At 42.7% G+C, this 26,481-nt stretch overlaps 1 protein-coding gene and 1 non-coding gene across 5 annotated transcripts in view; one reads left to right on the plus strand and one right to left on the minus strand.

Annotated features, from left to right (window-relative positions):
* Positions 1 to 903: 903 nt before the first annotated feature.
* Positions 904 to 26,481, plus strand: part of Npnt (nephronectin) — a 65,095-nt gene continuing 39,517 nt past the window's right edge. For 2 of the 4 annotated variants that reach the window (XM_027395733.2, XM_027395735.2), the window contains exons 1-3: positions 904 to 974; positions 2,896 to 2,996; positions 18,126 to 18,176. In XM_027395733.2, coding sequence (XP_027251534.1) covers positions 904 to 974; positions 2,896 to 2,996; positions 18,126 to 18,176 — 223 coding nt within the window. The remainder of the gene's footprint in view (positions 975 to 2,895; positions 2,997 to 18,125; positions 18,177 to 26,481) is intronic. The other 2 variants (XM_027395734.2, XM_027395736.2) reach the window with 1 other exon arrangement.
* Positions 9,227 to 9,328, minus strand: LOC113831857. The gene has a single exon (XR_003481340.1). It is a non-coding gene; the product is annotated as a U6 spliceosomal RNA (small nuclear RNA).

Raw genomic sequence — 26,481 nt, forward strand, 5'->3', positions numbered from 1 at the left:
CAGGAGCAGTCCTTTGGTTTAATGCTTTTTACTCTGTAACAACAGAGCAATAACCACCTCAAACGGTTCTGCAGAGTTCCCCTCAAGACCAGCCACCACAAGCTGCCTAGGTGGTATCAGCCCTTGGTCTGGCGGAGTGCGCGAGTGGAGCTGCGGGAGACAGGAACAGTCCCTTCTTCAAACCCGGACCCGAGATCCAAACACCCCTTTCAGTTAAAAAGGCATGCTGCTGTGCCAGCTCTGCACGAGAAGCAATCTCCGAGTCTGCCTTCGCTAATCAGTCCAAGAACCTCTCCCGTGTTGGTGCGGGAGAGCTTGGGTTCTCCCCTGCAGCCCACCTATCTGGGGAGCCCCCACCTGTCTGGGGGAGGCTCGCAGAACGCGTACCGCCCCCCCCGCCCCGCCCAGCCCACCCGCGCCCGGGCCTCCCGCAGCTTTCCTAGGGCTCACCCGTTCCCGGCAGGTCACCCAGCTCGCCCTCTCCCAGGCTGTGCTCGCAACTTTTCTCACAGCCCCGGGCGAGCGCCACTCGTGGTAGACGCTGCTGGCGCGCGGCGTCCCCGCCCCTGAGCTGGCCCATCGGCGGGGGCCCGGGGAGGGGCGAGCCCCGGCGCGCGCCCAGGGCACGAGGGCGGCAGGGCAGGGAGGGCAGGGAGGGCGGCGGGCTGTGCGGCGCGTCCCTCCCGCCTCGCCCTCCCCGCGGGCGGCGCGGCTCCCGCCGCAGCACCTCCCCTCGCCCGGAGGGAGCCGGAGGGGCTCCGCCAGCCCGCCGCAGACCTGCCCGGCTGCGCGCCGCGCCCTGTGCGTCCCAGCAGCTGCGGGTGTCGCGCCGAAAGCAACCGGGAGATCCCGGGACGCACAGCTTCCCGCAACCCCGAGCACCCCGCGCCCCGGCCCGCCGGCATGGCTGTGCTCCTGGCGGCGGTGCTCGCGTCCTCGCTCTACCTGCAGGCGGCCGCCGACTTCGATGGGAGGTGAGACGGGTCCCCAGCGTCCTCTCCTTCCCCGCAAGGACCCCCGATCGCGCAGCCCCGCTCGGGGCTGGGGAGCCACAGGCTCGTGCCCCGTGTGCGGTGAGCGCGAGTCGGCGCAGGGACACAGGTGACGAGTGGGGCGTCCCTGCAGCCCGCGGCCAGTGCTCAGGGTGGACTGTGTCCCGAGGGGAAACTTGCAGGTGACCCGGCGGCGGCTCGACAAAGGGTGGCGTCGAGGACGCTACTCGGGACCGAGGGGCAGCCGTGAGCTCCCCTCTTGGTTTCTGGAGGGGACCACAGCTCAGCATGAGGACTGAGAGGGGACGCTCCGTGTGTGTGTGTGTGTGTGTGTGTGTGTGTGTGTGTGTGTGTGTGTGTGTGTGTGTGTGTGTGTGTGTGTGTGTGTGTGTGTGTGTGTGTCACGACTGAGAGGGGACGCTCTGTGTGTGTGTGTGTGTGTGTGTGTGTGTGTCCACGACTGCGAGGGGACGCTGTGTGTGTGTGTGTGTGTGTGTGTGTGTGTGTGTGTGTGTGTGTGTGTGTGTGTCCCGTCCGTCCGTCCGTCCACGCGGCACCGCTCAGACCTGCGGGCCTGACGGATGCGTGCTCTGACAGGTCCCAACAACCTGGAGCTGGGTCTCCGCTGTCACTCAGCGTGTCCTCCAGAGGCTGTGCCGCGCGCTCTCCTCCGAGATCCCCAGCTCTGCCTGAGGGTCGCTCCCCTCAGTCCCCACTGAAGGCCTCAGCTGGACAGGTTTCTCGGTGGCTCACACCGCCGCCCACCCCTGCCCCCACCCCTCAGAGCCTGTCCCTCTGCTGCCTTGAAGATACCGCACCTGTTTTACCTGCAATCTTGGAACGAATCAATTCCAGGATTGATTGGCTTTCTTGTCCCTGGAGGGGACTGGAGGGGAAGCCACGGAGCGCGGAAGAGAGAAGGCGGTCGCTCTCCTTGTTCACCACCTGGTCGGAGGAAATAGAAAGTTAGGGATTATTTTGTACTTTGGGCCTGAGGGTAAAGAGGAGATGAATTGAAAAGATAAAGAGTTGAAGGAAAAGTGGGAAGCAGTCAGGGGCTAAGGCTTTTATTTTCAAAATCAATTCTTTGCCTGAATTTGAACTCGTGGTGCATTGCTTTGGGGCACACACATTTACAAGAAGCTCTGTTTAGCTGTACAGGAGCAAGACAGTCTGGTAGGTATGAATCTAAACAGGGTGCGAAGGGCTATCTGATGTATAGGAGCTGCATCTTAAGCTTTCAGTCGTTTGGGGCATACTTTACATTAGAGAGGGAAATACTGTGAATTGCTGATACAGACAGCTCGCATTACACTCCCCACAGTTTAAATCCCTTGGTTTTAGACCTCTCCTATAGCTTGGCAGTGGTAGGAGCTTTGTTGCATTTGCCCATTTCCTTATCTGCCATTTATACTAAGCAGAAATTCTTTTAGCTCTGACAGCTCTTCTGTTGTTTAACATTTTTCAGTGTACAGTGCATCCGTGTACAGTACATTAGTCAAAACTGCCCCCGTCCTGTCCCCCTCATCCCGTACCCCCCCAAGTCCCCCACTCCAACAGCTGTGAGTCTGGGGCATCTGTTTTATTTCAGTCTTTCAGAAAACACCCTGTGAACGGTGGCCTGAGGTTTGGTTTCAGCTGGCACTGTTTCTTTTCCCTACTCCTGTGTGTGTGTGTGTGTGTGTGTGTGTGTGTGTGTGTGTGTGTGTGTGTAACTTTACAATTAAAAATTAGATCATTGAAAAACTTCTACTGAGAAGGTGTCTTGTCATACCGACAGTAAGGATTCTGGGAGAAAGTGCTGGGTGTGGTTTAAATATATTTTTCTAAATAAAACAAAGAGAAAACTATTTTAAATCTCAAGTGTCTTTACTTATTTTACAATTTTTTGTTTGTTTGGTAGGTGGCCCAGGCAAATAGTTTCTTCCATCGGCCTGTGTCGTTATGGTGGCAGGATTGACTGCTGCTGGGGCTGGGCTCGACAGTCCTGGGGACAGTGTCAACGTGAGTACAGGTCTGGAGGCTCCAGGTCCTGGGGAGTATATCTTTCCACCATGGTTCTAGACTTTACTCTGCACTTTGGAGGGTTTGCCATTGCTGAACAGTTCTTGGCTGTGCAGATCTGACCCAAATTCTTATTCCGCCCCTTTCCAACCAAAAGCGCCTGGGCTGTGGTGCCAACTGTACCATTCACAGAGCCATCTACCATGCTGCCCATTTTAAAATTGTATTATTTTATGTATGTGAGTATTTTGCCTGCATGCATGTCTGTGCACTTTGTGGGTGTTGGGATTGAACCCAGGTCCTCTAGAAGAGCAGCCAGTACTCTTAACCACTGAGCCATCTCTCCAACCCTGTGCTACCCATTTAGATTTTGTCCTCAGCTTCTTCCACTACAGCATTCTTATCAGGCTTATTTCTTCCTTTGCCCCAAGCTCTGAGATGAAGGTGAGATAATGTGTCTAGACAATATTTACACTAAATAAACACGGAACCCAAGAATACCTATAAAATCTTCACCAGAGTCATTGGGTAAGGTGGCACATTTGCCATTTTCTTTTTTTAGGAAGAGAAGTATTGACATCTACATGGGCCAACCAATAGAGTCATGGGAAACATCATTTGTAAATTCCACAATTAATCAGTCATATAGTAAGTGCCAAACTAGAACACTGATTTCTATGTTACTCATGATCAAAATAGACACTCAGATGATAAAGTTCCTAGCCCTAAACGGAAATTTTAGTAATTTAGCATGTTTCTCAGATTTTCCTTAGATCTTTATCTCAAACATTTATCTTGGTCTTCCTATTTTCTCCTCCCCTTCCACAAAGAGACATACCCCACCACAAATGATCAAGTAGTTTTCCAAGGCATCTTTTGAGCAGTGTCTGGTAAGATGGTGGGAACTGAGCTGGCCTTCCCATTGGCACAACTTGTCGGGTGTGATACCATAGAGAAGGATGATGAAGAAGCCTAGGGGGCAGTAGAGGATATGGCAGTGGCCTAGATATGGCTTGGCAGTGTAAGAAGTCAGGAAGATGATGAGTTCCATCAGCCATTATCAAGAATACTCAGAGGTTTAAGTTTGTTGAGGAAGGAGAGTGATTGTCACAGGTTGATCAGTGGACATTCAGGCTGTTGTCTCTGGTTGGGGACAAGGAAGGGAAGAGGACTAATGTTTGGCTTCCTGTGACTTATGAGCACTGGCCTCTTGCTCCTTTGGGGCATTGCCTCCTGCTAAAGAGAGATGGAGTTGCTGGTTTCTAGTACATGAAAGGACCAGGCACCATAGTCCTGCTTTCACTGGTCAGTCTTCTTTCCGAGGAAGTTGGTCCAGGACAGGACTGGTCCTTGGTAGGATGTAGCCTTCTGCCGAATACATGACAGTGTTAGGAATCCTGGCAGTCAGAGGCTGTCGGGTATAAAGGTTGATGACAGGATCGATCGTCTCTCTTGGCCCAGTAGTTTCACTAAACAAATCCATCCCAGATGAGAGCAGGGTCAGCCTCTTTGTCGGAAGGAGCTCACTTGCCTTCTTCTCTGGTGGAACTTTCAGGAAACTGGCAAATTGAACAGTGAAGGGCCTGGAGGTCCATGCAGTTGCCCAGCCCCACCCAGGTTAAGGAGCCATGCCCTGGCAGAACGCCTTGTGCAGCAGTGGGGCACACCTTCACACCTGCCCTGGAGGCAGGGATTAGGAGAATGTAGGTTCGATGCCAGGTGTGTTGAAAGAATTGTAGGGTGAAAACTCCTGAGCTCTCTCAAGAGGTCCTGCTGTGGAATTCCCCCAGCAACACTAGGAACTGTTCTATTTTTCTGTACCAAGTAATTAAAATTTCTTAAGTATGCACTAGCTTGGCAAATCTAAATCTGGACAAGTACAGAGGCCTTTTAAAGTTACAGTGGTGTTATGAAATGTAACCATCAAGAGCTTTCCAAGACTTTTTCTTTCTCCTGTGCATTTCTTACCAGATTGGAGACACTGTCATTTTCAAACCTGCCTTGTGTTTCTAAAGAATGCGAAGTGGGGGCATGCAGTATTTCTCTTTTCTCCTTTGTTATCCCAGAGAACGTGAGGAAAGTGCAATGTAGAAAGCAGAGATTCAAATGGTCATGTTACAAGGTGTGGTTAAGACTGTCTTTCGAACACCATAGTTCATCTGAGATGTGCTACGGTTCAGCAGCCAGTGTAACTAAGGGCAACATGGACGTTGGTTCTAGACAGCCTGGTTTGAAATTCCAGTTTGACCTTCTCGGCTGTGTGACCTTGGTTGAATAATTCATCGTTCCTGTGATTCCTCCATTTTCTTCATCTCTAAAATCAGTCTGAGATATTACACCCCTTACCGGCACACAACACTGAAATGAGCTAGCATTTGCAAAGCACTGAAATTCCTCCTGGCCTTAGCAAAGGCTACAGTTGTACCTGGTTATGTCAATGTTCCTGATGACTACAGCCCTGCAGAGTGCAGGAAGAGTTAATCCATGCTATCGAATCTGGAAAAATACCATCTTTGTATCACTACTGGCCAGACTAAAAATAACGGTGCCAAGGTTCCCTGTTTTAATGAAATGAAGTTCCTTTACATCGAAAGGGGCCTTAGCCACTGAAGATGGTGAGACTGTGAAGATGAACTAAGGGGTAGAAGCATTCTTTAGTCTGTTTGCCTTTTGCAGAATCTTAGATGGTCCAAACATCTCCTTATGGGCTCAGGGTCTGCCTGCCTTTGTTTTGATCTAAGGTAGAGGAATGTGAGGGCAAGAGGTCAGCTCAAAGGAGCGGAACAGCACCAAAGGTGGCTTGCGGGATGAAGGGAGCATCCAAACACTCCCGACTGTTGTGAATGCCTTTATGAAACTGGAAGTTTTGCATCCAATTCAAGGAAAAAGCCTTGAGTTAAATTGGGTATTAGGCTACCTATGTGATTTCTAACCTGGTTCTAAAAAATACAGTGTGAACAATACTTTTGGCTCTCTGGCCCTTCAGCAGTCTGAGTGTTCTTTTCCATGCCACTTCCATATCAAAGGTGCCATGGTTCTCCTTTGAATGACTCCCTCTGGGATTTTCCTTCAAAACAGCACAGCAAAGCAAATGCTAGCTGTGACCACCTATTACATAGAGCCCTTCAGTTTGTCTCTAAGGGTTTGTATTCCTGGGGAAAGCAGTGCCCACATTATGTTGTATTGGATTTTATGGCCTTTGTGCCGAGACCCTACAGTGGGTATCTACTCCACTGGGTTGAACATTCGTGACATGTTTTGACCCAACAGTCACCTGAGTCAGACATCTACACAAAACCTTCTCCATCTCACCCCTACTTGCTCTCCTTTTCCTGGACTTGTTTAGAGAGACTGACATGGCAGAGTCATGGAACTGTCTGATCTCCCGCCTGGCTTGCCACCGTTAGTTATAAAGCCACATTTAACTCAGGGACTTCAATGTTTTCCTCCAGGACTAAGGAAGGGCAGAGTAGAGGAGTAGCCCAGGGGGCATGGGTCTGTCCTCATATTTCCTGCCTGTGAACCCAGAGGCCAATCCCAGCATTGCTGCCATGCTGGAAAGACACGACAGTTTCCAGAAATAGGCAGGCTGTGTTTTCATAGTTCTTTTTTGGGTCAGACCTTTGGTGTCTTTCTATTCTTTGACTCTTTTTTTTTTGTGTGTGTGTTCTTGGCTCATAAATAGATCTCTTGCATATTGAAAATTCCACATTTGATTTCCTAATTGTCTTGGGTTTTAAATTATTGCATATTAACGGGGTTCTTTATTTTCAGAAGGAATTTTCTTATGTTCACCTATTGGTGGCTACATATTTGCAGCACACAATATGTTAGTCTCTCAAGTATTGTCACAACGTATTTGTTTCTTGTAATTTTCTGTTCTTTGGCTTCACCCTCATCTCAATGACAAATTTCATAAGGATTATGTAAATTTTCTCTCTCCCCCTGCCAAGTTGAGATTTCTCCGGTCTCTATGTTTCATTTCACAAACAAGTAAAAGGGGTAGATAACTTGGGTTTGCATTGAGCTCCCCCAACTTTTTGAAGCTGCTTAGCCACCTGGCTTCCTGCAAAGTTAACTGGAGAACTTGTCTGATGAGAAAGAACAGAGTGTCTGGCACTAAGCTCTACAATTTACTCCTTTGTCATGGAGACCAGATTGGACATACGACTTAATGACAATAGTATTTTTGTTGAAAGCACTTTCCAGAGATGCAAAGGGAAATTCAAAGTACAGCTCAATCCAGGCTTCAGCTTAGAGTTCTTTGGCTGTCAGGGAACTGAAGGAAATGATATGAATTAAGACGGTATCCTTTATCCTTAAGAGCAGGGCAAATGCAGATGTCTGTTATGTTTCCTCCGGAGAGTCGGGAAAGTGAGCACTTACACCCACAGACAGACTGCTCTGTTAGCTCTGATCTCATTCTTCCTGTCATGTCTCTTAAGTTAGTTAAGGCTGCAGCCGGGCACAGCCCACCTGAAGATTTCAGACTTATCAACTCTAAACTTCAGGTTAGTAAAAAAGGGACTGTGGAATAGCAATTTCTTCTGAAACTGTTTTGTGGCTATCTGATTATTGGAGCTGGACAGTGTATGTTATTTGCTGGTGGCTGTGGACATAGGGAGGATTGGTCAGGACAGTACTGGATTGCTTCTGCATTTCAAGTAGAGGCTGTTTGACCAAGGCACAGAGCTTCATTACAGTTAACGAGGTACTTACATTTTACTTTTGCTTTCTTGTATCTTTGCTCAGAAATGGAGTCTTGTAAAAAGATGATTTATTAATTTTTTGATCCTTGCACGGGTCATTGATTTGTTGTCCACATTCACACTACTTCATAAACTGTGTCTTTGGTAATTTAGGATTTGAATGCCCTCTTTAAAATAATTATGAGCCCATTGGAAATTCTTCTTTTCGGCCCTGAGGATAAAATCCTGGGGCTTGCACATGCTGGGCAAGTACTCTGCACAGAGAAGCTCCACCTACCCCTCAAAGGAAGTCATCTTGGAAAGTCACACGTATTTTTCCTGTTGCAGAGGTTATTCCTAGCAAACACTTTTCCACAGGTAGCTTACAAGCAAAGCAACTTTTGTTGAGCTTGGATGATGTCTTATGTTAACAGCTTATTTATAACTGTACAATTGTGTGTGTCCCAGGAATAACTGGGAATCTGGGTAGGAGTGCTGTCTGCAGCCATATTAGAGACTGCTGTCAGGCAGCAATGGTCAGCTTAAAGGATCCGAAGAAACCCCATTGTCCTGAGTTCATTAGCTTCCTCTCCTAATTATGGGGTTAGAACAGAGACTCTCCTCTGTTTGTTTTTAAAGTAGGAATAAAAGCAAGGAATGGATAACTTTAGAATTACTTTTGTCACCAAACCCGAACCCCCAAATCCTTAGGAAGTGAAGTTGGGCTTCTTGTTGTTTCTAACAAAGGTTATTCACTGACCACTTCCCTGGAAAGGCTGTTTAAGAACACCATGTCCCTTGAGTGACTCTGAGTGGTCTAGGAATGCAGATTCTAAGCACAAGGTAGTGTTGAAGAATCTTGACCTTTTCAAACAGGTAGCGTTTGAGTGTGTGTAGTCTTCAAAGTGAAGTTGTAAAGAAATGGCTTTGCTCTTTCCTTTCTTTCCACAATTAGAGCTGATCTTTGCAATTATTCTATTAAGAGCCACTGATTTCCCAAGCTCCTTCCCACAGTTAATTTTGGGCAGCTCTTAACCTTTACGGATTAGAAGTTTTAGTACTTCTCAGGTTGAAGGGCCAGACTAGTGCAAAGGGAAGCACCTTAGACTCTTGAGAGTTAGTGGCCTGCCTGTTCCCTCACACCCCTGACACAGGAACACACCAGCTCAGAAACCTGACCTGCTGCACACAGCAGGTGTGCTTCCTTACCAAACACCCTTCCTTGCTGTGTCCTGCATAGCCTTTCTATCTGATACTCTGCCGGATTCATGCTCTGTGTGGTTCAAGTCAGACCAACTGCTTTTGAGATGAGGGTCAGGGTGTTGACCCACTCCATATGGATCCTACAGCAATTAAGGGATGGTATTCTTGGACCGTAACTGTGAAGGTCTGGGGGAGGGGAGGAAGCAGAGTCTGCTGACCTAAACTTTATTAAGGTCTCTCACAACACAGAGGTAGCATTGCCTTTTCTTCTCTTTTTCCATTTCCTCATTCAAAACTCACCGTAAGTTTACAGATTCACACAAATACAGAAATCGATGCAAAAACTGTGGATCACTTTGCAATTTGTGTGTCATCCTTGCACAGGAGCCATGCTGCTCTCTGTAGCATTGCAATTTTAGTAGATGCACTGCCAGAGAGAGCATGGCTTGGCTTTGAGTTGTTTGGAGGTTTTAAAATTTTTCCCCAAATTTTCTTTTTAGAATCTCAATTTATTTATTTAGGAAGGAAAATGTATTCATTTCCTGATATAACGACTCCTCAGGGAAATAAGTGTCTTTGATGGTCCTATATACCTTGCAGAGATATTGTTCATTTTTGCGCACCTTCTCTCTCGGTCTCCCTTACCATCTGTCTGCTCTACACAATTAGAGGATAGTAGATAAACTGCTCTATGCCTTCCTCGCAGAACATCTTAAAGCTATTTCCTTATCATCTGTATATAAAAAGTCCCCTTTTTATGGATTCATTGTGTAGCCATCCTGTAATTCATTAACCAGTCCTTTAGTTCTGAATCTGTATGCTGCTTCTAAAACAACCTTGAACATAATGCTGAAAAATGCTGAGTTACAGCATTCTAATGTGTAGGAAAGACAAATGTTTGTGTATGCCCGAATGGCATACATATTCTTAGCTTTGGTCAGTTGGAGAGTGGCTTACCACTTGGTGATGCTGAATCCAGAAACTGGTCTGTTGTTCGTTGCTTGATTTTAGGATGCTCTCCTCCCATCTGTCTTCCAAGGAAGCATCTGGTTAGTTGGATCCTAGTTTCCTATTTCTCCCTAGACTGCTGACGTTGGCTGATGTTGGTAGGATGGGCTGAAATTTGTCCATTTGCCAAAATCTGTCCCCCCCCACCCCGACTTGCCATCAGATTGTCTACTTTTCATGAACCTTTTTTTTTCTTGTTAGAAAGACTCAGACACTCTTTAAGGAATTGCTTCTATTATCTTTGAACTTCAGCCCTAATTCAGCGTGTCTATGCGCATGGTGTGTGCTGTGTTACTGGATCCCTGATCTATAAAGGAAAGGAGTAAAAGGCAAGAGTGGAATGCTCTCTGGGACACATTGTAACAAAAAGATCAAAAGCTCTTAGGAAAATGTTTTCAGCACTTTGGGGATATGGATTTGCATTTCCATTGTCTATTCTGGACAAGTTATTTACATAACTCATCTTTTGTTTAAAAAAGTAAGAAGTGCATATTTAAGTAAAAAATTGAAAAGGAGGGGTGGAGGGCAAGAAGCAGGGAGAGAGAGAGCCTATTGGAGCTGCAATAGTGGTAAGTATTTGTTACCGTTTTGTTTTTTTGACACTAAGTTCTAGGCCCAAGTGGACAATCATTGTTTCTTACTAATATTTGCAGAAATGTCTAAATAGTTTTAAGATTGTCACTTTTCATGCAACATCAGCATAAATTAAAACTCTTCTATACCTTAACAGAAGTATTTTAAAGACCAGTCCTTACAGGTTCATGTAAACATGACTCAGCCTTTTAAATGACTTTGCAGTTTGCTGTCATACAGAAGTACAATAATAATCTCCTACTCATATGCACTAAGGTGGTTTTCAGTGTTGTGTTGTTACAAGTTACACCAGCTACAATAACTAGCTGGACATGTGTCATCATCTCTGCTCTATACAACGAAATATGGGAGAATCCTACAGTGACATCCTATTCCTACACACAGAGAGATTTCATTTTACTGTATGTTTTCCTTATAAAAATGTAATTAAAAGAAGAACAAATCATGAATGATTTTTATAAAGTGACATTTTCTGCTCAGTCACTTTCTACTTTTAGTACCTTTGAAGATGCCTTAAAAGATAATGTAGACTTGATCTCCTTAATCCTATTTGTTTATGTTCCACCTTGTTTGGAAATTGTGCTTTTGCAAAATCTTTTTCATCTTTTTTAAAAGAAAGAAATGAAAGTAAAAAAAAAAATGGGAGGCAGAGAGCAGGAGGCAAGCATTGTGGGTAGAGTAGATGTAGGCAATCAGTGGGCTCCACTATAAAGAGGTCTGCAAAGAAACCAGTGGGAAATTCTTACATTAATTTATTCCCATTAAATACCACCATATTAACTCACCACCATCTTACTATGCTCCCTTCAGGCCCATGGAAAGTATGGTTATGGGGGCAGAGACAAACACAGATATCATGTCCAGGCACCATTTACCCTTCTTACATTATTGTGTGGTTAACGGTCAGTGAACCCAGCAACAATGCTGGTTTCTTGGCTATGTTCATTTCTTCAAAGCCTTCTATATGTGTATAGAGGAGTCCACATGATCCCTGCTTGATTTCCTGATCTACCTGGACTAGAGGGCTGCTCTATGTAAGCCACTTAGGCCTGAATAGACTAGAAACAGAGCATGAAGAAAGTACTGTACATGTGATGGGCTGGAACCCAAACTTAAGTCTTTGCTTTTCACTACAGTGTGAGGAAGTGCTGATTCACATGGACTCCTCGCCAAGTTCTTTTAGCAAAGGGACCTGAAATCGGGGTGCATGTATGCCCTATAGAATTTTTCTTGGTCCCTCCCTTCCTCTGTTCTTCCATCTCTTCCTTCTTCTTTCCTCCCTCCTCTCTCAAAACAAACCATCACAGAAGTCCAAATAATCACAAAAGGATGGTACATGCTCTGAAATGTCGCTAGGAGAAGTAGAGATGCCCATTCATGGGCATCTAGACAACGACATGAAGCAGCAATCCAATGTGCTTGGATTCTCGCATTGAACAGCCCTAGAGAATGGAAGAGTTAGCATTTTCTACTTAATGAAAACAAATGAAAGATCTGCCTTCAAAAAGTAGTAGATAGACAAGACAGTTTAGCTTAGGGAAGAAATCAGTGGCAGTGGTCTAAAGTGGTTGTTAGTGATTCCTTAGGAACATGTTGGGACAAGAAGCAAAATGATCGTGCTCACTAAAAAATTACATGTTATAATGTAGAGCATTTGGTTAAGTAATACCAAATATAATTTTCTACTTTAATGTATACCAGCATCATTACAGATTTTTTGATTCTCTTATTATTAATAATAATACACAATTAAAAAGACAATTATAGTCATAATAAGGTTCCCATTAAAGGCAACATAAGGAGTGTAGTACAGCCCAGATGAGTTATTACTATATGTGGTAAGAAATACTCAAATAGACATCATCTGTTTGTTCATTCCATATAATTTCATAGTTTTTATAAAGGGTTTCAGTTTAATTTATTCTGATAAAACTACTAAATCAATGTAACTTTGGTGGAGGAAGATGGATACAAATATCAGAATTGTTTTTAACTTTGGAATATGGTAGATGATTTTGGAGAACAAATATATGTTTCTGTTTTATCAGAAGCCCCCACTTTGCAGTGTAGCTTGTTATACTAAAAGTCAGGGCCAGTATTGGTAGGAACTACACTTTGTGAAATGAAGATTTGTGACTAAGGATTTGATATAGATGATTTTGTTGGCAAAATTTAAAGCTGAATACTTCATTTGGTCAGTGTCTGTCTAACCACCCTATGGAGTAATGATGTAAATTCCCCAGAACTGGCTGTTTTCCTAGTAAAACATGACCAGTCCCTGTGGTTGGCCAGGGTTGCCTTTCACAAAGGTCTTCCGTGGACTCTGTAACATTAGTAGCTATTTCTTCACAGTTTAAAATTGTGCTAGTAAACACAAAAGGGAGAACACCACTCAGCAATTCCAAGACTAATACACACTTTGTGAAATCAGGGTTATTCTTCCAGTCATGGCAGTGCATGTCTTTGATCCTAGTCCTCTGGAGGCCAAAGCAGGCAGATTTCCATGAGTTCAAGGCCACCCTGGTCTACAGAGTGAGCTCCAGGTTAGGCAGAAATATACAGTGAGATCCTGTTAAAACCAAAACCAAATCAACCACAAACCAACAACCTTTAGTCTTATTTTCATAAATGGTGAGTTCAGTTTCAGTGAATTCCTGCATGTATGTCTAGGCAACATATCCGTGCCTGGTGACAATGGAGGCTAGAAGAAGGCACAGATCCCCTGGAACTAGAGTTACAAAAGGGTGCTACCTGTCATGTGAGTGCTGACAATTAAACCTGGGTCCTCTAGAAGAGCTGCCACTGCTCTTAATTGCTGAGCTGTCTCTCCAGGCTCCTTTTTTTTCATCTTTAAAATTGTGTGTGTGTGTGCATGCATGTATGTATGTGTGAATTGCTGGGAGGGACAGGGGTGGGGCGGTAGGTCCATACACATGAGTGCAGGCTCCTGTAATAGCTAGAGGAAGGTATTGGATCCCCTGGAGCTACAATTGCAGGTGGCCATGAGCAACTCAGTGTGAATGTTGGGAACCAGTGAGATCCTCTGCAATAACTATTTGTGTTTGTAATCACCAAGCCATTCCTTCAGCCCCTAGACTTTTCTAATATAAGCTCCTCACAACCCAAAAGTCTTTAGTATCTCCTATTTTGATATATACTTATGTCAGTTAATATTTTTACTGGATATTACATTTTCTATGTTATGTGGTATTTTGAGAGATATTTTTAGAGAGTTTTTTTAAAATTTGCTAATGAACTAAACTACTCACTATATTTTGGTATCTATTTATATATGGCTAGGAATTTAAGATTCTGATATAGTTTCACTTTTTATGTAAAAATTGGGTTTTGAAGCCAGGCATGGTGGCAAATGCCTTTAATCCCAGAACTTGGGAAGCAGGGGTAGGCAGATGCAGGAAGATATTTGTGAGTTTGAGGCCAGCCTGGTCTACAAAGCAAGCTCCAGGACAGATAGAACTATTACAAAGAGAAACCCTGTCTCTAAAACCATAAATAAACAATACATATATTTGGATTTTGAAATGTTTTTTTAGAGCCAAGAATGTATAGAATTACTAAGAAGTAATGTATAGATTTGCTGAATGTCCTGTTCTCTGAGCTAATGAGTTCTCTATCTTTAATTGTTGTGAAGGAACATTGAAAACTGGGCTCTTCTAGGTTCTTAACATGCCTGTGTTCTGCTGTCTGTCATCTTGGATGTTTGTGTGTAACTGAGCCAAGCTGGGTAATTGACTGTGAAGAGATTTTCCCAGATGAATGCCAAGTTTTTGACAATGAAAACTATAAAATTTAAGGTTGGGATATGGAGAACTTTCTAAGCTTGCTAGTTTTGGTAGCTGACGGTTAGGATTTGGCAGATGGAACATTGTTCCTTTCCCTTTCATACTCTTCCATCACTTTTGTCCCAGTGAGGACTTGGCACCTGGCCTGCTGGGCCCCATGTTTAAGGCACTCTGTGCCTCAGTCTAGCTCATGTGGTAATTGTGCCATCCATAAGTTTCCTACCCAAAGGTTTTAAATGGCCTAACCATTGGGCATCTCACAACCCTTCACAGTAATTTAAACTGCAAACAAGAAGGTGGGCACCATGGGTATTTTCAGTTACTAACTTATGTATTGTGTTCTTAGCCCTTGTCTGACTTCTCCTCACTTATTTTCCTCCTACCCCTTATAGTTCTCACCATGCAGTCCAGGCTGCCCTCAAACTTCTGGGTCTTCTGCCTCTGCCTCTGCCTCTTGATCACTGCTATTACACGTGCATACCACCATGCATGGCTGTTGCTGTAGTTTTCTTGTCCCGCCAGGTCTCGCCACCCTTCTCAGCCCCAAATAAACACACAAACACTTTATTAATTATTAAACTATTGGCCAATGGCCAGGGCTTCTTATTGGCTAGCTCTGTTTTAATTATTAACCCATAACTACTAATCTATGTATTTCTACATGGCCTTATTATACCAGAGAACACCTGGAGTGTCCTATTCTCTGGTCTCCACATGGCAACTCTGCCTTCCTTTCCCAGAATTCTCCTCGTTTCCTAGTCACACCTACCTTCCTGCCTCTATTGGATATTTGCCAAACAGTGTTTTATTCATAACCAATAAAAGAACTATATATACAGAAGGACATCCCCCATCGTGTGGCTATAAATATTGTCTTCCATTGCTAGAGAGCAAGCTCAGGGCTCACACACATGACAGACACACACTGTACAGCAGAAGTGCATCTCCCCTCATTTCCTGTAACATTGTCTGAAGCTCAGGGCTGTCTCCATGTCCACCTGTGTCAGCAGGTAGGAAAGCTAATCATTGAATAGTTCACTTTATTGGGTTTGTCACTATTTCATAAACTTATCACTGTACTTATTAATTTTAGTGGTGTATAGCAAAACACAGTGCGTTATCAGTGAGAAGTCTCAGATGAACTGCAGCAGTCAGTCTCTTGGGACAGGTTGTAAGCCACTACTCTAGAGTCCTGAACTATAAACCAGTGGCTGTGGTGACAATGTTGAATGTACTTAACTCTCATGACCATTTACAATAGCTGTGGAGAAAGAAGTGATTAGGAGAAAGTGGGATGGATTTTCCTGTGTGATATGCTCTTAATGAAGCCATCCTAGGGCTTCTTGCACTACCTAAGACACAAAACCTGCAGGGTGTTTATTTTAGGTCACTTTTCAAATTGTGCTGTAGGTTCCTAGGAAAATGTCCTTATCCAACATTAGAGAATAGACCCCAGAAACTTTCTGGAAGCCTTCTGTTTCATGGTTTTTGGTTTGATTTGGTTTGGTTTTTGGTTTTTCAAGACAGGGTTTCTCTGTGCAGCTTTGGAGCCTGCCCTGGAGTTCACTCTGTAGACCAGGCTGGCCTGGAACTCAAAGAGATCCACCTGCCTCTGCCTCCTGAATGCTGGGATTAAAGGTGTGGATCACCACCATCTGGCCTATTCCTTTAACTTAAAAATAAGTTTTGTATAGGTTTTAAAATCTAAATTTTAGAATGTGGAACACTGTTGAGATTTAAGCTAGATGTTTTAAGAAAAATGCATACTTACACCAATAAATTTACTAAATCTAGTTTGTTCAGGCTAACTTATACTAATTTTTATAAAGTGACCCAACCTAAAGATATTATAAGGATATTGAATGTTGGTCTGTGTGGAGAGCTAGATTGAAAATAGTGACGTTCTCTATCCTGTAATGACTCTCTCTTCCTTTGCTTAGCATAATTTAAAATATTTTTCCTGATAAATTTTCAAAACTGGTTATGGAATGTATTAAATAAATAGTATTCTTATTTCTTATGCATAATCATGGCCATAAACACACCTTGTAAATATGCCATCTAGAATGTTCTTTATGCTTTGATTTATTTTCAGTGTTTTCTTAAATGATACTTGATGCATTTCATTATTCCATTTAAAGAAATGGGTTGCTATCAAGATATGATGGATTATTATAAAACTAAAGTCAATATAAACAAAGTAGAAATTATAAACATAACCAATATGAGTTAAAATTCTAGCAAACAAAGGCTGTGGAGCTAGATCAGTGGATCATGAGGACCTGAGTTTGAACCCCCAGCACCCATATAAAAAACCACGAGTGACTGCACATTCCTCTAACTCCAGCATTAGGAGGCAGAAGCAAGCAGATGCCAGGAGGGAGCTTGCTGGCAGCCAGCCTAACCCAAAGGACCAGCGTCTAGTTCAGTAAGAGAACCTGTCTCCAGGCAAGAATAAGGCAGAGAAAAATAGAGGAAGCTGCCGAGTGTCTTCTTCCAGCCTCTGCATGTGCTCATACTGACACACACACCCCCATTCTCACATGTATGCAGCACGCACACACACACTCATGCATACATGCCTGCACACAAATCACGTCACATATAAACAACAAATCAAAAAGTTTGGCAAGAAAATGTAATATTTGCCTATAATAAAAACTGTGGAATTATTCTGGATAAATAGTTAAAATTATTTCTCTGAGTCAAGTCAGACCTACAAATTCTTCTTCTGTTACTCTAAAAAGACTCTAATAAATTAGACAAGTACATGAAAGGGTCATAGTTAAAGTGGATGTTTTCTATTTTAAAGAGGGAAGGCGTCCATCCTAAAGAGAACTAATATAAACCATCTCTTCTCTCACCCCTTGGGCTGTAAGCTGGTCCAACACTGGCCATTGTTTGAAGTGTTTTGAGTTTCTTCCCTTCGCTTTCATTTAATGGGGATATTTATGCATCTCCACGAGAAATGGCTATGGTTTTACAGTTGATTCTTGTTGCTATTGACAACCAAAGCATCCATGCAAGAAGACAGTGCTGTGAAAGGGAAGAAAACAAACGTTCATATGTCCTCCCCAAAGCTGGAGAGAAAAGGGAGCATACAGTATGTGAGAAAAAGGTAAGTGAATGGCTGCCAATGTGAGAACTACCAGCCCTGGGTATTGGTTGAGCCAAAGTTTTTTTTAAAAAAATTCAGATGCTTTGTCCAACATTGATTTAAATAAAAGGATACTGGCTCTAGGAGCCAACAGTTAGTGTTTTGAAAATGAAATATTGGAAGATGCAGCATCAAAAAAAGCTCTGAAATATTTTATTAGAATTTGGACTATAGGTGGCCATCATGATGGCTGTCAAGGTGGCTCAGTGGGTACAGATGCTTGCTGCCATCCCTGAGAGCCTGAGTGCGATCCCCAGGACCAACATGGCCAAAGGAGAGAACCAACTCAGATAAGTTGTCTTCTAGTCTCCCTATATACACTGCGGTATACGTGCACCTGTACATAACCACACACACACACACACACACACACACACACACACACACACACACAAAAATGTTTTAAAATGTTTTAAAAGAATTTAGACTATAGAAGAATAGCATAACTTCAATTATTGCTTAATATTTTTGTTACAAATGTTTTCTAATAAAAAAATGATGACTAAAATACTACTATTTTAAACATGTCCTAGATATTTTTTTGTTTGTTTCAGAAAAGCACTGAAAGTTGAATGTGTGTAAGTCTCCGGGAATGTAACAAGTTGGTCATACCCAAGCCCTGCCTCCTTACAGAGAAAAGATCTGGAATTTCTTTTTTTGGCCATTTGTTTTGCAGCTTTCTACGTCTTAAGGCAGAGACTAGCAAGGATAAGGTGCCAACTCAAAGGTTAGATGAACATATTTCTTGACATAATTTTGGCTAATATATGTCTTGAAAGCCATAACATCTGAATGACACTTTATAAAGCTACAAGACTTAACATTACTTGGTTTTGAGTAGCTTATTTGGGGGAAATTATTCCACAGGATGGTTTTTTCTTTTTCTGCTTTTAGTTATTTTAAGCTAACTTTAACTGAGTCCTTAGATTAAACTCTTCCCTCTCAGTTTCTATTTCTCCCTCTTGTTTTTACAAATCTAAAAAACTGACCTCCAATCTAACCTAAAGAGCAGTTTAAAATTTTAATGTTTAAAGATGAAAATCTAGAAAAACAAAGTCCACCAAATTACTAACGCCAACCCATCACTAACCTGTGGGAACTGTGTTTTGTGTTCATTAGTTCTTCGTGGAATAATTCAGGTAAGAAATATTTTTACTGTGTCAAATAACAAGCTGGATATTGAACATACCCTCAACCTGATGCTTTGATGCAATAGTATTCCTTGGTTAAAACATCTGCACAGTGAGTATGGTCATTTAGCAAGACTTTCACCATTTTTAGTGAGCAAGTGGGGTAAGATAATACAAAAGTAAAACATGCAGTCTGTTCTAAGGAGGTAACACAAGGTGGTTGCTGGAGGATGCCATCCCATGACATGGAGACATTTTAAAGGTAGGATTTCAAGAACATTTGGTGAGAGAGTCAAAATTTTGGGGGGAGGGTTTTTCTGGCCCTGAGTAGAATCCTACATACAGAACAATCTCTCTCTCTCTCTCTCTCTCTCTCTCTCTCTCTCTCTCTCTCTCTCTCTCTCTTTCTCTTCTCCTCCTCCTCCTCCTCCTCCTCCTCCTCCTCCTCCTCCCCATAAACTATCTCTATCTATGTATATCTATTTACCCCCAGGTCAGCTTCAAACAAACTCACTATGTAATCCAGGCTGACATAAAATTCTGAATCTTCCTGCCTGGACCTCCCAAATTCTGTGATTACAGGTGTAGACTACCAGATCCAGCATCCTAGAATAACTCTTCTTTAAAAAAAAATTAATTATGGTATAATTACATTATTCCATCCTCCCTCCAACCTCTCTCATATACCCCCTCTCATATTGATGGCCCTTTTTCCCTTAATTATTGTTACATATACATATGCAAATAAGTATATAAATGCAACCTACTGAGTCCGTATAGTGTTGCTTGTATGTATATGTTTTTAAAGGCTGACACTTAGGAGTTGGTTATATTGGATAACCATTTAGGGGATTTCTTCCTGGGGGAAGACTAATTCGTCCTCTCTCAGATGTCCTTAAATGCCTGCAGCTTTTCATGTAGGGTGGTGCCTGAGATATTTCCTCCGTCCATATTGTTATGTCAACTTATGTTTAAACAGCTCTTGATGAATGTGTTGGTTGACATGAAGATCACAAACAGAGCTCGGAGCTGTGTTTCCCTGCATTGTAGGATGAAGAGTATACCATGTTTAAATTGCCTTTCGTTTCCCATGTCCATCTTTTGCAGCTAAAAATTCATTGGAAGTAGGAAGTCTTTCTAGTTGTTTGTTGCTAAAATAAAACCTTTTGCGCTGTCTTTGGTTGGCACCACTTCCTTCCCATGTTTCGAATAATGTCTTTCCATAAGGCCCTCAGTGGAACAGTTTTGGTTAGCTCACAGTGCTTGCACTTAGGAAAATAACTAGAAGAAAATCGCGTTGAACTATGAACCTTAGCATTTACAGTTACTATGATTTCCTAGGAGATAAAGTTAGGAGCCAGGAATGCACACAGATGAGCAAAGAATGGACCTTGGTTGTCAAGGGGCTCAGATAGATAAGATGGTTGGTCTTTGTTCCTTTTATAATTCTAACATAGGAAGACGTTAGAGATAAAGTGTAGAGAATGTGCAAAAAAAGATGGCTCAGTGGGCAAATGCTGCATGGCCAGGTGACCTGGGATCAACTCTGGAACCTTTATAAAGGTAGACAGGAAAGAACTGACTCCACACACATACCATGGCACTCATGCCCTCACATGTATCTCCCCTCTCCCAATAATAATAATAATAATAAATATTTTTAGAAGAGTTGAGGAAGTTCAGAGAAAGAATCTGTCCTGCTGAGTAGGAGCAATGGTAAATTTATAGGCTCCATGGTGTTCAGTTCATTGATCTGTTCAGCAGGTAATGTGTTGAGTAGAACGATGTGCTTGATCTTGGGGGCACCAATGCAGACATCTCAGCAACAGTGCCTTCATGCAACTCAGCATCAATGCTTAAGGTCCACATAGCACTGGATGAGAGAGATGCATTGTAATGTGATGTGTTTTGATGATGGATACTGGGAGTGTGCCTCTCAGTGGATGGTGCCATCAACCAGGAATGATGGGCTGTGATGACACAGCTAAATTGTGATGGATAAGGCGAGTGAAGGGCACTCTTAGAAGACAGAAAACATCGAGAAGATCTCAGAAGCCAAAATGAGCACATTCCGGGAAACGTATGGATCCTTGTTCAGCAGTGGGATGTGTGTTTGAAGGATGTCTGATAAGAGAAGCAAGTAGGAATGTCTCCGGGAGCCTTTGATGTCATATTAAATAAATTAGCCTTGACCACAAGGTACTAAAGTACCACAGTGAAGATTTTAAACAAGGAAATTGCACACTATTTTAGATCATATCAGCCAGTGTTGATGAGTCAAGCCTAACATATAGGTGGGTTTCTTTCTGGTCAGGGTGTTTGAGCTTGTTTTTGAAATTGTCAGTGTTTCACGGGAAACATGGATGCCACTTGGCCTTGCTTCTGGGAACCTGTGGGCTAGAGTTTGTTAAGAAGCAACCGGACGGAAGAAGCACATGCTGACTTCCTTCAGGGCAAGTGCCTGGCACATGAAGGCATTTGAGGTTTGGGGCTAATTTTGGAACTTCCTCTTTGGCAATTTAAGGAATAACTATTTGAGGTTCGGATCTGGAGTCTACAGCCCACATGGAGAAGTTCAACATGGTTTTAAGTAAAGGATAGTAAGGTTATGGAAAACTCTAAGCCAGTGATGGGGAGTCACAGCATGAAGGCAGTGGCGGGACAGGGTTTGGTGAGGATCTTTTCCGAGAGGCAGCTGAGAGTCCTACCTCATAGGACTATTAAGTAAGGATGAGATAAGAACATATTTATGGAGCACTTAGCTCGGGGGCTGGCCAATACTCACTCTCAACAAAGTGGCTGTTGTGGAGGGGAGTGAAGAAGATGGAATCAAGGAGGACTCAAAAGTTTCCGCTGTGTCACTTGGTGAACTATAGAACACAGGAGAAGGTGTGAATGTTGATGCCAATCTGGGATGTGAGGAGTGTGGAACACTTGAGAGACTTTGGAGTGATGTATAACAACAGCGTGGGGGCCGGAAGGCACAGGCTGACTCTGGTTCCCCCCACCATGGACCACGCATGTCTTCCTTCCTGCTCTTGGACCCTTCCAGCCAACTTGATAATTGCCACAAATACCTAATAGGGGGTCAGATTTAAGCAAAAGAATGTGTCATAGGCACTGTCCTGTCACAGCTGCTGAAATGTTTTCTAGTTTTCAGTTTGTGTAGACATTCCTTTCGGTTTGCCCTTCGGCTCACATTTGAATGGAACCAATGATTCAGCATTTCTTCATCTCAAGGGTTGAAGAAAGGTCATTCTCTATAAGGAGACTGTCTTTCTCTCTGGTTAGCCTTTACTATTTTATGTCCCTACCATTTCTAACTATAGACAGATGTTGGGCAGAAAGTGAATGGTTCCTGGGAAGGACGAGCAGGGTTGTTTTTTGAGTTTGTACACCCTCCTAACTGAGTCAAGCCCCAGTTCAAATGCCACTCTGTTTTGTATGTCGCCCTTGCTGTCACAGCTGACCGCTGCCCCTTCTCTACCTTTTGTTATTGCATTTGCATGGAACCTGGTTCATGCTACCCCAAGCTATGGTGGTGGTTTGTGAACCAACATTATTCGTTCTGCTGGAGTGTTTGCCTGTGAAGGTAAGCCTGTGTTTTAGACACCTTTATACCAATAGTAACAGTTCTGCAGTGTGCCATCCATTCAGTTCAGTCCACTGCTAAATGTCTAATGGATAGGAACTTCTATTTTATAGGAACCATAAACTATGAAGCAGCCAGGCCCAGCGACACATGCATTTAATCCCAACTTTTGGGAGGCAGGGGTGGCTCTATGAGTTCCATTGCAGGCTGGGCTGTGTAGAGACCCTGATTTTTTTCAAAAAAAATCAAACAAAATATGAAGGAGATATGATCTTAATAAACAGGTTATTATTTTTAGGAAGGATAATTTACTATGAAAATTAATTTCTTCACTCTGCCTCTCTTGTGACTTTATATTTCATTAACTCTTAAGGTTTGGAAAGGAAGTCAGTTTACATGCCTTTAATCTACTGTGCATAATCCAATGATTAGTCACAGCTCTGGATAGGACCCTGACCGGGATCTTCAGCTTGCCCTCTGTTGAAAGGATTTCTTTTTCTTTTTCTTTTTTTCCCCCCTTTAGCATGGCCCCTTCAAGTTCAGACCTTTTCTGCCTTCTGCGCCTCTCTGGCCCTTTCTTACGCTGCTCATGCTGAGTCCCTTACGCTGTCCACATGATAAATGTCTGCTCATCCTTTCAGATGCAGTGCACGGTCCTGAAAGCAGCCCCTGGCATCTTTCTGACTCCCACATCCGTGCAGAGAAATTCTTCAGTGCTCTTTTAACACCTTGTATACCTGTCATGGCTGTCTTTGTCAGAAGACTGTTGCATTTCAAGGGAGCTTCTGTATATTTAAAGAACTCAAGGTCTGGGAGCTAGATTTGTAAAACTCAAAACATACTGTGAAATATGTAGATGGAAATATATGTGTTTGTGATTATAATAGACATATACACAGAGGCTTAGAAAAGCCCCGAGGAAGGCTGTACTTAGTACAAGAGGCTAACGCAAATATTGGTGATAGTGAAGCTTAAAATGAGTAGTGAAGCCTGAGCTATGAGCCTAACAGACAAGGGGAGAAGGGCATTCTATGTGACAGCATGGAGATTTAGAGTGTTGCTTCCTGGGAACCACAGTTAACTGTATGTGGTTGGAGATGAAGCAAGAGGTCTGGGAAGGATTCAGTCCTAGGATATGGTTTGAATGCTATCCTAAGTGCCCAACCAAGGATGATTAGATAAGTCAAATGAAAGGGACTCAATGAGTGAGTATCGGAGGAGAATACCACCCCGAAATCGTGGTTTAGGGAGGGCCCTCTAATGGTGGGTGAGGCCTGGATTGAAATCCACATGCTAGAAGGGAGAACAACCATTGTGTCCTCTCTTCTTTAGCAGTTTTATTCTAGTGGGCATTTAGGCTATAAGATTTTGGCTAGGGTTTTCTATCAGAGAACAAGTAACAGTTCCTTAAAAAGAAACTGAAAAGGCCAAATTCATAAATATTCCACATTATGTCAGTCTAGGCCCAGCTATAATATTGATTTAATTTTTGAAATAATGTGTGGCTTGATTCGCGTATTAGTGAACCTTTTAAGCACAGGGCTTTTTGTTACTGAAGAAAGTAAAGATGGCTACATTAAAATTTTTATGGCTTTTATGATGACTCTTCAGTGAGCTTGAAAATAGAGAGGATCAAATCTTCAACTAAAATAGGCAAGATAAATTCAAGCTAGTTGAGTACTATGATGTGTTTCTTTATTTCCTGATTAATTGTTGTACTGTGCTAGCTGGTCCCCTGTGAGCATCCTCTGATGGGGAATGTACTGTGTATGTTTATCTTATTGACTGTTAAATAAAATACTGTTTGGCCAATGAAACGGCAAGTTAGGCAGGACTAGGAGTCAAAGAGGATTCTGGGAAATGTAGTAGAGAAGTGATGATCCAGACAGGAAATGACATAGCAAGGAGACTCATATTTAAGCGAAGGAGAAACAGGAAGGGTCCCTCTTTCCCGTTCACCTCCTTCAGTGGTACAATGTGATCCACCAACAAGGAGGGACGCCAATAAGGCATCTGATAAGATAAGTCTTATAAAATACATAGATTTATGATAATTAAGACTGAGCTAACAGATGAGGAATCCTAGTCATTGGCTAAGCAACATTGTACCTAATACAAGTTTCTCTGTATTTATTTGGGCCCTAACTCGGTGGGCGGCTGGCGTAGAGCGCACACATGGCGGTGGGGCTTGGTGGCTTTTGGCAGAAAGATTTATCGTAACAATCTGTTAGCACTACTTTCTACAACATTTTCTAACTTACCCAAATCCACAGGACCAGTCAGTGCTTCTTCTGCATCCTTTGTTCTCAAGTCACCTGTGCTTGCTCCTGTCTCTTCTATTGGACCTATCTGTCCCAGGGTGAGGGATTGGTCTCATTTAATTTTACATCCACAGTTCTTAATGCAGTGTCCCAGAGAGGGGGCTTTTCCTCTTTGCCATCTTTAGAACCCTAGTTTAATAAATGTTTATGTTGTAAGGGCTATTGTCCTATGTACTTTATTTTAGAGTGCAATTTCAATCTGAGTCTTATGAGTTTTCTGTTAAGTAAAGGCAAAAGATGAATTTTGAGCTTCTCATCTATATTTGAAGGGGAAAGGTAGCTGAGTAATATTTATAGTTCATTTATTTGCCCAGTGGAAGGTCTGGAACCTCACCCACCTATCTTATTCCAACATCTCCTAATCAACAACACATTGAAAAATACCAATGGTGCGCGCGCATACACACACACACACACACACACACACACACACACACACACAGTCTTCATGTTATCAAAGATATTCATGTTATCAATCACTTCTCTCTCTCAGTCTCTCTCTCTCTCTCTCTCTCTCTCTCTCTCTCTCTCTCTCACACACACACACACACACACTCACAAAACTATCTAGGTATCCATGTTATCAACCACTTCTCTCTTTTTTATTCAATAAAGTTTAAATTGATGGAAGAAAGAATGGGTCTAGTGAATATCCAGAAATCCCATCATGACTAATTCTTATCTCACTAACATTTCATACATATTAGATTATCCATAGCATGAGCTGAGACTTCACATCCTGGTATCCTGTAGATGCCGTTTTCACATTATTTCAATGGTGCTTATAATATCATGCTTTTCCAGTTTTATCATACATCTTTCATGCTACCTGACATCCTCTACAAAGAAGCATTAGGTTCTCGTATGTTTTTAGAATCTCTCCAAACCCATGGATTCTGTTGTTCAGTTTTTATCAGTTGGCATCATTACTCTTCTTAACATACACACCATCCCAAGTCTGGCCAGTGAGATCTCACCATGCCAATCCATGTACTTGGCATAGATCTCCAAAATTCATCTCAAATCTGGCTACTGGGAACTCACCATGCCAATCCACATGCTTGCATAGATCTCCAACATCTAAAACTGCTTTTCTGCTTTTGTCATGAAAAACATTGTATCTTTCCTTCCAAGGCCATGTTTTTCCTCTTTGAAAAGAGATATTTAGAAATAAAAACCCAAGCTCCAGTGTGCATCTTGCTATAGACTGCCACCTTAACAAAAACAAAACAACAAAAAAATTATCGGCTCTTCCTAATAAATAGTCACAGTTTCTAGGAATAAAGACTATCAGTGAGAGATGGAATAGGCACTTGAGAAATTCATCTGGATTGCGTGTTCCAGGGGTAAAAATAAAGCAAGTTCTTGCTGAAAGTTTTTGGAAGGCATTGTTATTTAACTTCATGCTTTAAATGGCTATCGATCTATTGGTCCTGGCTTTTTGACTCTAGCTCATTGTTAATTAAACTGTTTATTATAGTAAAGGTCACTTTTGCAAAAAGCTGAAAAACCTTAGATGTAGCAATACGCCATTACAGCTTCAGAATCTAGTGTTTATGCACACAGCAAGCAAAAACAAAGATTATTGTATTTTTAAATATTGTAGCATATTCCGTTAGAGTCTATGGAAATTGTAGACTGTTTCTTCAAGGTACCTTTTCCTTAGAAATGTCACTTAAATACTATTATGCATTTGACCCCAACCTCTACTACCATCCCTTTCTGCCTAGCATTTTATTATTATCTCTCCTCCCTCTTTCCCAAATTACCTCAAATGCTGGCCTTCCTCATCTTCCTTAAGCCATCAGAGGAGTAGATTGAACATTGACCCAAATTAAGGAATTTTTACTGAAATTGGTCAACTCACTTAACCTGGGCTGATACAATGCCAATGTCCACTTCTTTCCTGCCTTATATGGGTACTACAGCAAGGAATTCAGCTCCATGAAATGTAGTTCAATGGTTTTAGTTTAGTGTTCAAGAGAACAT

The sequence above is a fragment of the Cricetulus griseus genome (genome assembly GCF_003668045.3).
Source record: "Cricetulus griseus strain 17A/GY chromosome 1 unlocalized genomic scaffold, alternate assembly CriGri-PICRH-1.0 chr1_0, whole genome shotgun sequence".
Classification (NCBI taxonomy): Eukaryota; Metazoa; Chordata; class Mammalia; order Rodentia; family Cricetidae; genus Cricetulus; species Cricetulus griseus.